General features: G+C 45.1%; 1 protein-coding gene across 5 annotated transcripts in view; it reads right to left on the bottom strand.

Moving 5' to 3' along the window:
- The window catches only part of LEKR1 (leucine, glutamate and lysine rich 1), a 123,281-nt gene extending 115,361 nt beyond the window's left edge, over positions 1–7,920 (bottom strand). For 2 of the 5 annotated variants that reach the window (XM_023755156.1, XM_023755155.1), the window contains exon 1: positions 1,271–1,427. Coding sequence is in view for 1 of the 5 variants with exons in the window: in XM_006090340.3 (XP_006090402.2) it covers positions 2,833–2,853 (21 nt within the window). In the remaining 4 variants the exon portion in view is untranslated. Of the gene's footprint in view, positions 1–1,270; positions 1,428–1,577; positions 1,733–2,085; positions 2,268–2,832; positions 2,951–4,029; positions 5,266–7,548 lie in introns of those variants that run through there. The other 3 variants (XM_023755158.1, XM_006090340.3, XM_023755157.1) reach the window with 3 other exon arrangements.
- Positions 7,921–14,320: the final 6,400 nt, after the last annotated feature.

Raw genomic sequence — 14,320 nt, forward strand, 5'->3', positions numbered from 1 at the left:
AGGGGTCGCCTAAGACCATCCTGCATATCAGATATTTACATTACGATTCATAACAGTAGCAAAATTACAGTTATGAAGTAGCAACGAAAATAATTTTATGGTTGGGGGTCACAACATGAGGAACTGTATTTAAAAGGCCAGAAGGTTGAGAACCACTGCTTACACGCTTGTTCTCAAGATAAATGGTAACTTGTCCTCAATACAGCTTGCTATACACTCTCTAAGAGTTCATTTAAAATCACCTGGTAACCCAAGTAGCCATCTATTCTAGCTAATTGCATCTGTTCTAAGGAATGCAAATCTCTATGACAAAGTAGGTGGTTGCTAGACGGCACCTAAAGTAAAACTCTAGGAGATATGGAAATAGGGGAGTTAATTTCCTTGATATTTACATTTTAAAGAAATGGCTCCCCGGTCCTCAAGGAAAACATGATGGGTCTTTAAAAGTTTTGCATGCATATTAAAGGAAGAGAGGGAGCATTCACAAATAAGAAGTTTCTCCACATCGGGAGGGGAAAGGTCTCTTTCCCTTTTGGCCGCAGGGAAATTTGTTCATTTTAATTTTCCCTTACATTACTTTGCATGTTTTATCAAATGAGCCCCTTTTATTCTTTCACTTTAAACTCGTGTCGGCTGCCCGTTGGCAAGAGGTGCGGTGATGACTGGCAGCAGCTATGTAAGGTGTCTCTGAACCTGCTCTCTCTTCTAACAGGGTCACGAGGAAAATGTCAAAAACACAGCAATGTTCTTGACTGTTCACTTCCGATTCCCTTCCCCACGCCAGGGTCACGATGGGCCGTTAGCCCCCGTCCCGTTTCCAGGCCGGTTCGTACAGAACTATCCCCCTGGCGTGAGTCACCCAAAAGGAGCAGGCCAGGGTCAGGTGAAGCGGGAGTTGTCCTAAGACTTTCTTGAGCGACGGACTTTTCCAAACAAAGACCAACTGCGAGGCCAGCCAAACTGCTGGAAGGCCTGTGAAATGTGTCCCTGTCTAACCCCGTCCCGCGGGACCCGCCGCGGCAGGAAGAGGAGGCGGAGGGCGCGGCGCGGAGGCCGCCCCCACCCGCCCCCGCCGCCACGCACTGCGGGGGGGAGTGGATGCCGGGCCAGGCAGGCGGGCTCGCGGGGACCAGCCAGGGGCACAGGATGGGGCGCCGCGCCGCGCCCCGCTTTCCGGCCCTCTCCCGGTGCCGGCACGCCTCCGCGCCGGAACTGCGTCCCGGGGAACCGGGTCCCCCCGCGGTTCAGGAAGCCATTCGCCGTCTCTCACCTAGACCTGGACGCCGCCGGGTGCGAAACGGCTTCCCCAGTCTCCTGGGAGACGCGCTGCACGTCGGCGTGACGTCAGGGCGCGGTGACGTCACGGCCCACGCGAGGCCCCGGGCTCGGGGCGGAAGCGGGATGTTCGCGTTGAGGTCCGGGCGAAGGGCTCGTCTGACGCTGATTGCGCTAGAGGCCGGACGGCGGGGAGGGCTGGGGGGTAGCGGCGGCTGGGGTCAAGGCGGCGACCGGGGGACGCGGGGAGCGGGCCCAGCCCTGCCTCCTGGGTTGGGAGCCTCGGTGAGTCGACCTCTCACCTTGGTCCTGGGTCCGCGTGGAGGACGCAGCAGTCCCTGTTCTTGGGCGGAAGGGGAGCGATGCCTGTAGAGGTCAAGGGGTGTGCAGGGGACTCGCTGGTCTCTGAGTGCAGCGGAGGCGAGTTAATTGAGAAGACGTTGGTAACATTTTCGTCCTAGTCCAGGAGTAGTGGGAAATGAAAGGTCCGTTCTAAAGCTATTTTGGGGGGAACTTATAGGCATATATGCAAGCCCATGGACACAGACAATTTGGTGAAGGCCCGGGGGTGGGGGTTTGGGGGTTTGGGGGTGGGGGCAGGATGGAGGGAGTCGATGGGGAAACAGAGGGAGGGACATCTGTAATACTTTAAACAATAAAGACATTCTTTTAAAGGTATCTTGAGACCCCCTGGTCCACAACTTACTTCTTTTTAAAAGACTGCCCACCCACACACGTGTCTGACTTTCTTCCCTTCATTCATAAAGCAGGTATTTGTTGACAGCCCACTATGCGACGAGCACTACCTACCAGGATGGGGTGAAGCTCGGGGACTGACTAACTCAGACAGGGGCAGACATTGGTATGATTTGCAGGTGACTCATTCATGTCCAGATCTCTCCCGTTTTGAAGATTATATGAGGTCCAAAATGCATCTCTTGCAAGAAACAAAATATCCACTACTTGCTCGAAGGGAGGGAGGCTTGTCACTACTGAATGAAGTAAGGTTGAATGAATACAAAGAAAATTCATTAGAAAGTAGATTGAGAAAAATGATCAAATGTTGCAGAACATTGCTGGAACAGGAGTCAGACTGCTGATTGATAGCTATTATTAATGAAAATGACAGCATGACGTCCTGAACACTTCTAAAAGCCTTGTTCCTCAAAGCACTAAAAGTCTTGGAAATAACGTGTAATACTATCAACAATAAAGATATGAAAAGGAAAAAAAAATTAAACTCTTGGAAATAGATGTATGTACCCTGTACACTTTAACCTGTTATTTTTGCCCCAATGCCTACCAGCAACTTTCTGTTTATACAGAAAGAGAACATCTTTATACTCAAAGCATCTTTCTTCATCTGGGGGAGAGAAGCACAGGACTGGACAAAGAATTAGGAAGGCAGAGGACAGCCAGTGAAGTGGTCAAGTACAGCCTGCTTATTGGCCTTGAGACCAATTTTCCTTCCCTTGTAAATGTCCCTTAGACCGGCACTGTCCAATAAGATAGCCACATGTGATTATTTAATTTAAATGAAGTACAATAAAAACTTACATTCCTTTTTGCAGTAGCCATATTTCAATCTTCAGTAATTATAAGTTGCTACTGCGAAAGAGCACATATATTTAGAACTTTTCATCATCAAAGAAAGTTCTGTTGAACTGGGTAAGCACTATAAGAATTTCAAGGATAAAGTTGATAAATTGTGAATAGCTTTTGTTAAAGAATAGCAGTTAAAAGATCACAACACGATGAAGAGTGTGACAGAGTGTTACAAAATAGGCTTATTAAAAAAGTAATCCAATAAGCTTCTCCCCAGTGTTGGTGTGTGTTTTTCTTGGCTCTCGGTTGGTGTCCGTTTCTCCCTCTGTCAAGGTTTCTTTCCCTATCCTTTTTCTCTTTCCACTTCTTTCTCTCACCACATTATTGGCCATATTGACTGAAGTAGAGTTTAAAATATTTCCATCATTGGATATATTGAATAAAGTTTTGTTTTATCCTATTCTTCAATTTTTTTATTATCCTGTTCTTAAATTTTAAATCAGCAGTTTCACTTTTTAAAAAAATATATATTTTATTGATTTTTTTTACAGAGAGGAAGGGAGAAGGATAGAGAGTTAGAAACAGCGATGAGAGAGAATCATCAATCAGCTGCCTCCTGTACACCCCCAACTGGGGATGGGCCCGCAACCAAGGTACATGCCCTTGACCAGAATCGAACCCGGGACCCTTCAGTCCACAGGCCGATGCTCTATCCACTGACCCAAACCGGTTAGGGCAGCAGTTTCACTTTTTACCGTATCTTTAAAAATAATCCACTGAGAACCAAGTTACATTTAACCTCTTCTGTGACCCTTTATTATTTTCCTGTGTGGGTCAATGACCCCTGAAAAAAAATGTCCCCTAGTTTGGGGAACAGAGTCTATAAAATGACTAAACTAGGGCTTTCCACGTTGTCTATAGACCTTTGTGTTTTAATATTAAAATGTTAATAGTGTCTGTACTTTTGTTTCTGTTATGCATTTACCTAAGATATTTATCCCGCAGGGCATTGTCATTCATCCCATTCATTTTAATTCATAGTATACTTCCTCCTCTCCTTTCCCCCTTCCCTGATGAAAAGCATGTGAGAGAATAGGTACTTTATCTGCAAGTCTGATAAAAATATTAGGAAATCTACCCAAGATTGCTAATTTCAAAATGAGCCCAGAATTGTACAAAGGGAGCATAGCAAAACTACAGTTAGCTCACCTTATTTTCATCCCGTGAGCCAGAACAGAGTGCTATCCCCTCAAAAGTTTGAATAAAATGGTTGTAAGCAGGCCTTCCAGGGTGGCAAACACAGCTTCCATTGCTACTTCTGGGTTCCATCCAATGCAAGTACAGAATTTTTAAAAAGCTAACATTTATTGGGCTCATTCTATCTGCCAGGTACTTCATACATGTCTTACTTATTGAGAATACTCCCAAACATAACTCAGTCAGATCCTACTTACTGCTTATTTTCGCCCCAAAGACAGAAGTGGCCAAATGCATGGCCCAACCCCTGAGCACTGAAGTGGACTTGGACTGAATGTGAGAGTAAGCAGAAGCACATGGGCCTCGTGTATTTGTATTAGTGGACTCTGCCAGCCAGCCAGTACCCACAGGGCATCAGCCTACTGTGGATTGGTAACATATGTAAATACCCAAAATGTGTTTAATTCTGGAAACTTAATGTTGTCTTAGACTTACTTTCTTCGTGTCTTTTCAAACACAGCTTCCAGTTTTCAAAAAAAAGGGTCAACTACAAGTAACCACTTGCTTTGTTGTACTTACCCCAACACACGTTTCCCACCAAGATGTAGATTGGGTTTTCTTTCCTAGTACTGGTGTGTTTTTGTAACTGTTCATCGACATTTAAAGTTTTGGGTCTCTGTATAAAGCTACTTTGTGTATTTTGAAATCCAAGTAACTGGTCTGGATGGGCTCTGACTACAAAATACTATTTTTTGGTTTATACGCTATATTCTTGAATCCATTCTGTGTGCAGTGTAAGCTTGAATACCTACTAAAATGAAGGTCAAAATGTTTAAATAGCATTTCTCTCTAAGAGTTCATATGTATTGTCATCTGTACAGGAATGACTTGTGTACTGAATTACTTTTGGCCCTAAGAATATGATGATTGAACAAAATTCCCACTCTACCCTATAAGCACATGTAAATTAGCCCAACTCCAGAAATGAACTCAGATTAGTCAAACCCCCTGCCCTGGCCCTTTACTGGTGGTTTAAATGGAATGGACTTATGACCCGATTCTGACCAAACCAGCTCCAAGAGAAGGTTGCTGGAAGCCTCTGGAAAAGTTCTTTCTTCTTAATGTTCATCACAGCCTTGTTTATAATGTTTAAAAACTGGAAATACCAAAATGTAAAACAAGTTGGTTTATCCAACAACAAGACGTGCAGCTATTAAAAATGATAATGAATGTCCCAAGTAGATTTTTCTGTGGAAAAAAAGCAAGTTAAAAATAACATCATTGTAAAGTGTATTCCAAATAGCGTTATAAATATACATTTTGTTAATTATTTCTATCAACGTATATTTTATTAGGATACCAGAGTACCTCACAGAATCAACAGAAATGCTGAATAACCCAGCTTCCAGGAAGCAGGAAACGGGACTGCCTTGAGAACGTCACATAAGAATTCTGGAACTCTAAAAAGCCACAGGGACTCTCAGCCCTTTGAGTCTGTCGCTCTGTGAAAGTTGGTCTCCTCTACAGTCTCTGCACATGGCAGGTCAGTGGTGGCCGACAGTCCAGTTTTGCCACCAAGAGAAAGAGAGGAGGCTTCTGTTCACTCCCAACCTACAGTTAGAAGGATGTCGGGAAATGGCTGGCACCTCTTGGGTAATACATCAGCTCCTTGACCAAATCCCCGAAGCCAGAAGGAGGCAGGTACCTGCCTCCTGACCCACTGTGGGAACCAGGGAGGCCAGGCCACACATGACGACGCCTCCCGTCCTAATTACATGTCTAGAAAAATAGGGGCAGAGTCTGAAGAAGAGGGACAGTTCTGTTCCAGAAGGAAAGAGTCCTAGACCGACAAACATTCCTACATAAACTTAAGTGAGCATCAGAGTTAGCCGGGAAAACATGTTACAATTACACAGTGAGTTTTGCTCTCTCTTTCCACACAAACCGGGAGGCGAACATGTGTATTTTACAGTGGACACTAGGTATCCTAACCCCAGAGAATCCCCCTCTTCAATAATGCTGTGTTACTTGTGTAATAAATTGTGCCTGTGTGTGTGTGTGTGTGTGTGTGTGTGTGTGTGTGTAGCTAGGCATTATAGGCTTACGGGTAATAATAGGGAAAATAAGAGCATAGATCCACCAAATCAAAGTTTTAAATAGAAAATAAGCTAATGTGGAATTTTTCGAGCTTTCAATTGCCTGGAGTGGTTTGTACGATGAATCTGTCTTGGTGTTCATATTTTTGTCTTGACCTCCAAACTTATCAACAAATCTCCAAACACTGGAATTATATAAATAATATGTCTGAGCAAAGTACACATTTTGTTTATGGGATCTTGTGAAGGAACTTAGATTCTGACACTTTATACATAACATCTGTAACTTTTTCTTTCATTTTTTTAAATGCCCGTGGGACTCTGGAGTCGCCGTTTAAGGGAGGTCCTCGCCAGTTCCTGTGCCAGAGAACTGAGGCACCTCTGATTTTAAAACAAAACACACTGGGAAGTACGCTTCCAGGAGGCATGACAGCATGCACGGAGCCATGCCTGTTATTAATAAGCTTCGTGCAGAGGAGACAAAACTTGCGTGCCCCGAAGCCGGCAGCCTGCGCTCCGGTTCCCTTCCGTGCGAGCTTGCCACGCCAGCCGCACCTGCGCGCCCTGCACGCGTAAAGCTGGCCTTGGAGCGCCTCCCTGGCCTGGCTGCTCACTGACCGAGCAGCTCTGCTCCCCGAGCGTTTCACACATCCTGCCTGAGCGGGTTTTATGACCGAGTGTTACCCACGCTCCGATAACAAGGAGACGCTGTGTCCTCCCCGGGAACTCACTCCCCGTCCCAGAAATATAGCGTGACTCCCCGCCCCGCCGGCCGGTAAGAGTGGAAACCGGCGCCGCCCTCCAGCACCTGCACCTCCCGCCCCGCGGCAGCCAGGGCCGCCCCGGGCACGAAGTGCGTGCGGCCGCCAGGCAGGCAGGTCACGCAACCCCGAGGCCCCGCCCCCGCCGCCTGCTCTCCCCGCTTCCGTGCGCGCTCGGGCTCCCCGGGGGCCGGAACCGCCTCGCGTGCCGACCCGGCCTCCTAGTCCTGCCAGGATCCCAGACTCCGCTCCGCCCCCCGGCGCGCCGCGTCCCCAGCCAACTGCAGCCCGAGCGGGCGATGCCCCCAACTTAATGCCGGAAAGTTTCCACCTCCGCTGCTGCAAAGAGACACCTCCGGGGAAGGGGGGCGGGAGGCCGGGAGGGCGGGGAGACGCGGAGAGGAATCGGTCTCGCCCGGGGACCCCACTCAGCTCCCTGTGGGCGGCTCTGCGCCCGCCGTGCCCGATCGCTCCGTCGGGGGTCCGGGGCGGGCCGGCGCAGTAGCGTGGCAGCCTCGCGCCCCGCCCTTTTGCGCAGGAGGGGGCGCGGGCGGTCCGCATCCCCCAGTAGGACACCCGGGAAGAGACCCCCCACAGCGCCCCCCGGGGTGGGGGTGGGGCTGCTGCCGGGAACCGGGTGCGCAGCAGCCGAGCTGCGTTGCCAGGCGACTGACCCCGGCGACCGGGCGCCTTCTCCTGACCTCGGGGTGGGGTGGCAGCTGTGCCTCGGGGGCGGCGAGGGGCAGGGCCCGCGGGGGCTGAAGGGTGCGAAGGCCGCCGCTTGCAGCGGGGCGGGGGGATGAGATTCGTGTTTGACGTCCGGGGCCAGCTCTCTGACGGCTGGGAACCGGCGCTGCCCGGGGTGGAACGGGCTTCTGCTCTGCGGGCCGGAGGGCGGGCGGGCTGCACGCAGCTCCCGGGTGGGCCGGGCGGCCGGCGCCTCTCACGCTACGCCGCGTGCAGCAGAGGAAGCGCGTGTCGTGACGCCCGGCGATGAGATCAGTCTGAGTTACCGCCGCGTCGGGCCGGGAAGGGCCGGCCTGTCACGCAGCTGCCGCCTGGGGCGGTGCCCGCTCTGCCCGGGTGGCGGCAGCGGGCGCACCAGCCTTCCAGGCAGTGGCCTTGGGGAGCAGTCTGAACGCTTCCAGGGGCGGCGAGGGCAGGGGAGCGGTGTTTTTGGTGGGGGGGTGGGGGGCCGAGGGCTGGGGAGCCAGAGAAGATAGGTACAAAATTCGGCTTGCACAGTTAGGGGAGTGGATGCTATGAGCAAACCGGTTTGCGGTTTGCGAGGCGCACACGGAAAATGACCCCTTGTGAATCAGTGTCTTGCACTGCGCCCAGGAGTAGGTAACTGTCTAAAAAGCACTGCAACAGGGAACTCAGAGGTCCTGGAATGTGCCTTGAGCTTGTTGCTATTACCTCGTGTAAGAGGCGCTGCACACGGCTTGCATATACGTGCATGAAATTGAATTTATACAGTGAAGTCTGGAGGCAGGGTCTGGCGAGGGGGATAATTGTGAATTCAGTAAGGGAGAGTACAAACAGTAAGGTTACTGAAAAGGACAAATGAACTGAAAAAAATTCAGACCATGACACGAGGAAGCCATTACATTCATCTTTTCATGGTCTTGAACATCTTGTACGAACTCAGCTATAATACGCAGCGGAAACCTCTAATTAGACACAGAAAGCACAAGTATTTAGCTGTGCCAGGCAAGCATTGAAAACATAAGCTTTATGGACACATGATTAAGATCCATAGCATAAGAGAGAAGTATATCTTTTTTTTAAGTTCTCTTTTTATTTTTAAATATATTTTTATTGATTTCAGAGAGGAAGGGACGGGGAGAGAAAGATAGAAACATCAATGATAAAGAATCATTGATCGGCTGCCCCCTGCATGCCCCCCTCTGGGGATTGAACCTGCAACCTGGGTATGTGCCCTGACCGGGAATTGAACGGTGACCTCCTGGTTCATAGGTCGATGCTCAACCACTGAGCCATGCCAGTTGGGCGAGAGAAGTATATCTTTAAATTTTTTTGCATTTCAGTCATTTCCTTAGCATACATGTGACTCACTGGTAGGTATGAAAGTATGAAACAATTAGGATTAATCATTATGTGCAGAAAAACCTCTGCTCTAAATTTTAAATAATTGTTATGATCAATTTTTTTTTTACAGATTGTAATGTTTATATGATGTGAGTTCAGTAAGGAACTAGAGACTGAGCTTAACTGCCTAACGAACTATGTCAAATGTTGAATGAAAGGAGGAATGAGGGAAAGAATGAATGTGTAGCCACTATTCTTTGATGGATTAGAGCCGTGAACGAAAGTGTCATGCAAGAGTAACGCCAGCCCTACCACTGACTCATGTGTGACCCAGTGCAATGGGAATAATGCTGACAGCATACCTACTTCACCGGAGGGGTGGGAGGACCTATCCTTACTCACCAGGTGCTTGGAGATCTTTGGAGGGAGATGATCTATTCATTCACTATCAATAATACATCACTGTTATGACAACCATATATAAAATAGCAAAAGTGTAAAATAATGTTTAAATACAACTGTGCCACCACATTTTTTCATGTGTAGTCTATCAGGTACTGAAATACAGTGTGGGAGGCTGTATCCTTTCATAAAATATTTGGCTTATAGACATTTCAATGGTCGCTGGACAAGTAGTTCATGATGTGCAATGGAAGTTTGTAAAAATAATCCTTATTCGAGTAGTGTTTGTGGTGATGGTATTTTATGAGGATTGAAACCTCTGGACTATGAAGTACTAAAGAGAAAACTAATTTATGATAGATTCCTAATTTGATTTGTGGTGAGAGACCTTCTTGCTGTAATCTCCTGTTGCTCGATGACTGAAAGTCTAGGATTAGAGATTTACTCAATCAACATTTTAAGGGACCTACTGTGTGTCAGGCATTGTTCTGTGTTTGGGATACAGCAGTAAATAGACAAAACTGGCTTGATGTTTCATTGTTTTTGGTCTCTAGTTAAATACAGATCATCTTAGGAATAGCAATACCTTACATACATCTTTGGTTCCTGGTCTTTCCAAGAGACCCCTTGAGAGGGAAAGAAAAAGTCGCCACAGAGCGATACATGGTATTAACTTGAATCAAAAGGCAGTTACCATCCTTAATCAGTCTTCTTCTATTTAAAAAATCATAAGAAAACATGCAATACTGTCTGTTTTCATCATTCTCCATATTAAAGTTGCCCTCATCTTTCTTAATGCCCTCTGCAATCATTTTAAAGTTATAAAAGCCCCCATTTGTTTGTTTTAACCAGGGTTCCATACACTTGCACAGTTTGTTGACTGTATGTATGATAGCACCTGGCAGAGGAGTTGGGTAGGCATTGAACTCTAGCCTCTAGCTTCACCTGCTAAGTCATGTGTTTTACATAAGGCTGAGGAAGGGGTGTCTTTTTCTAATTTGAACAAAATACCACAAGGTTTCAGTGGCTCTCTTTGTTCTTCCAAGTTCTCAGGCAACTAGCTCCCACTGCCCCTTGAGATGTATTTTCCTGTTGTATTTAATAGCATTGCTGTGTTATGAGTAGTAAGACAGGGAACATTGGGGGATGGGGAATAAGTGAACCAACCCCTATCAGCTTCCAAGATGTCCAATGAATATCTAGATAAATGAAGACTAGCCAATGCATGTTGCCATGTGAGATGTTCTGCAGCAAAAGGCAGCACTGATAGAGCAACAACTTGCCTTTTCAGTTTTAGCAAACTTGGAAGAACTGTCAACTCACAACAGGTTGCCTCCATATTGCATTGCAACTAGAGAACATGATAAGTCAGACAGTATGACTCAACCCTTTGGCCGGGCTCCTTTGTAGAATTTGGTATCAGATGATTTGATATAGGATATATGTCCTGCTGAATCCTGGGGATGGCCTTGGGTATTAAAGCATTTTCCTTTTCCTGTTGCTCACTTCCCCATGGTCTGTTGACATTATGTCATGTTACAAACAATGAGTGGTAGGGACTGCAATGTCAGGATGTAGTGACCTGGTTAGTCCAAACTCCTGCAGGGGAAATGTGCAAATAGATGAGCCCCAACAGGACCTGAACAACCATGTGGTTTTGAAATCCTGGGTGCATGATCCACACCCTATATACACCTTAAAACTCTTGGTGCTTTGAAGGTATAATTATTGCTCAACAACTCCTAAGACAGAGTTAATTAGATCTTTGTATGATTTGATTATAATAAAATGAGTTTAAATGCAATACTGAAATGTGCCCATGTGTGCATAATATAAATATATTTTAAAACTTGGAATTGATATCATATAAGAGCATAAAAATGACCCAACTGCATTAACACCTTTTAAATATAGTTTCTTTCTAACAATAGTTAAGCAGTTAGTTTTGTAGCTTAATATATAGGTCTAAAGCAATGAAACAAATGAAGGGATATGAGTACTTTGCACTATACAACTGATCCTTTCACTTAACAAGTAAAGATTCCTGTAGTATTTCTTAATTATTTATTATTACTTACAAAAGCCTTTAGAGAATATTGCTTTGAATTTTATGCAGATTCAAGGTGGGGAAACAAAGAGATTAAGTAAAATATTCCATAAACCCTATACCTACCAAAGATAAGAATTAAAGCAATTGTGGAACCTTAGACATAGAAGACACTTGGTAAATGTAGTTTATTACTGTAAACTGATTAATACAATTTCCTACCTCAAGACGATAAATGCAGCATACAATAGATGGTTTCCTGTTGGAGGACAGAAACTGCTGCTTGTTGTTATTAGCATTGCTAGTACCACCCAATCCATGATGATGGCTGAATGAATCAATTAATGAATGAGTATGAGAGAAAACCCATAAGAACTAACCTCCAGGTGCTCCACTCTAATCCACGGGCCCTCCCAGTTTCTCTCTTGCTAAATGCCTTCCTAGATTATTGATGTTTTGCATGAGCAATCAGGAAAAAGGAAGCAATCCAGATGGGAGGCTAGCTGTGGTCAGATGCCTCTGAAATGAAAAAAGTATTTGCAGATGTTTCAACAAGTGGAAGGGTCGGGCTGAGTCTATACTCCAGGAAACAGCTTCCACACCTTGGGGCTACTATAATAAAGGTATCATCACTCACCAGCACAGTATTCCGTTGGAAACTTGAAAAGGCATCCAGGGCTGGAATGCTGCATGAATCCAGACTTGCCCCAGGAATGCCACAAGTGATCAGAACTAAGTATAGAAATTAATGTGATTTGTAAAAATAGCAATAAGGATCATGGTTATCTGAGAATCAAATCCTTTAATCACCTTAGACAGAACTAATGAAACTAGAAGAAACCATCATTGATTTTGAGAGTCTCCTTCTAAATTAGTTGGCCTTTGGCTTTTGGAGAGCAAAGTTCAAATTCCAGTTCCTGTCTGACAGGAAAATAAGTCAGACACAAAGTAGACAGATAGTCTTTTAGACTCCAAACTGAAACAGCAGGCCATAAAGGAGATCTGAGTCTTTGTTTTTAGAGTTGCTGAAATCATTCAGCTAATGTGGTAGTTTTGACTGTGCCCTTTGAGACTGTTCAGTTTCGATTTAGCATATTTGTCTTTGTTGGCAAATCTGTTCAAATGTAAATGAGAAATGTTATCTTTTCTAATGAAAAAGTTCTGAATTCTATATTTTGTGCATGCCCTCATCTGGAGCATGAAAATTTTTTAGCTTCATAGCAGATGTTGTTGCACCTGGTTAGAAATACCAATCACTTAATAAGATAATAATAAGATACAAAGGCACCTTTAAAAAGTGCTCAGAACTAAGCTTAGCAATTTACTAGCTCTGTCTCCTGGTCATATTAGTACCTGAGCCTACTTTCTCATTCTAATATGGTAACAATTGGAGAGTGGTTTTGTTTTTGTCTTAGTGGGCAAGGAAGAGATTATTTTCTAAGACAATAATCTGACTGCTTGGTGACATTAGATTTGTTCCATAAAATTATAAACTTTTAGCTGGCATGGCTCAGTGGTTGAGCATCAACCTATGAACCAGGAAGTCATGGTTCGATTCCCCATCGGAGCACATGCCTGGGTTGTGGGCTGCATCCCCAGTGTGGGGCATGCAGGAGGCAGCCGGTCAGTGATTCTCATTATTGATATTCGTATCTCTCTCTCTCTCTCCCTATCCTTTCCTCTCTGAAATCAATAAAAACATATTTTAAAAAAAATTCTAAACTTTTAAAGTGAGAAGATCGTATAGTAGCATAGCTATGGACACTTGCCTACTAGAGATAATCTATATATCACACGCAAATGAAAGTTTTTTAAAAAAAATTATAAGGAGTGGAAGAAAATGCTGGCACTATTACTAAAATTGACCAGGATATTTGGGGAGAAGAGAAAAATTAATTAACCCTAACATTATTAGAGAATTATACCATGTTACTATTCTAATGAATTCCCCTTGCTCAACATTGGATTTCATTATACCAAGACTAAATGCCAATGTTGGCAGCAAATCCTAGTGTCTTTTTAAAAAACAAAAGAACAAAAACAGAGGTGTATCAGACTTGCTGAGTCTCCCTATTGTAGAATTAGCTCATTAGAGTGATAAAGAAATTTAAATGTCATCAACATCAAATTCCTCATTTTATGGATGGCAACAAATTCAGATGATAATTAATTTATTAGAAAATGTTGTTGTTGTTGTTGATATTATTATTACAGGTTCTATGCAAGGCACCAGTCTTGGTTCTGGGGATTCAGCGGTTGAGAAGACAGATGTGATCTTTTGTCCTGAATCACACAGTTAATGGAGGAGCTGAGACCAGAAATCAGTCTGTGGATTTCTAATTAAAAGAGCTTCCATTAATCAAGTACTGGCTCTAGACCAGGCCCCAAGGGTTTCACCTATGTTAAGTTATGTAATCTTTCCTAACCTGAATTTCTTTATATATGGGACATGTCTTTCCACTCCTGGTGTCTCCTTCAACGTGGAGGGAATTCCACTAATGTGATAATTCTGGCTCCTCTGGCTGCCTTATTTACTCTGCCCAAGAGGAGATAAAGTGACTTCTGAGTTTGGAAAGAGTAACAGTGCATGAGTAGCCCAACCCCTCCCCTTCTCTTTCCTTTAGACCGAGCTGCCTGAAGGGAACGCTTGTTCTTCTTTGCTCTTCCAGGCCTAAGATGAACAGAGCGGAAGAGGGCTCTTCAGGTCCTGTAAGTAGGGAGACAAGTCTCAGACTGGGGTTTTAAATTAGGAAGCCCACTTTCCCACAGGTCTCAGCTCTTTCATCAATAAAATCTCTGTGTGTATGTACAAAGAGAGTAAATTACCATGCAGAAAACAGCCCAGTTCTATCCAGTGTGCATGTCTGTGCCTCACCTTCTGACCCACCTGCCACAGCACCCAGGAAATAGTGTCTTGAAATAATATCAACATAACCTTCTGGAAT

The sequence above is a fragment of the Myotis lucifugus genome, unplaced genomic scaffold (assembly GCF_000147115.1).
Source record: "Myotis lucifugus unplaced genomic scaffold, Myoluc2.0 scaffold_70, whole genome shotgun sequence".
Classification (NCBI taxonomy): Eukaryota; Metazoa; Chordata; class Mammalia; order Chiroptera; family Vespertilionidae; genus Myotis; species Myotis lucifugus.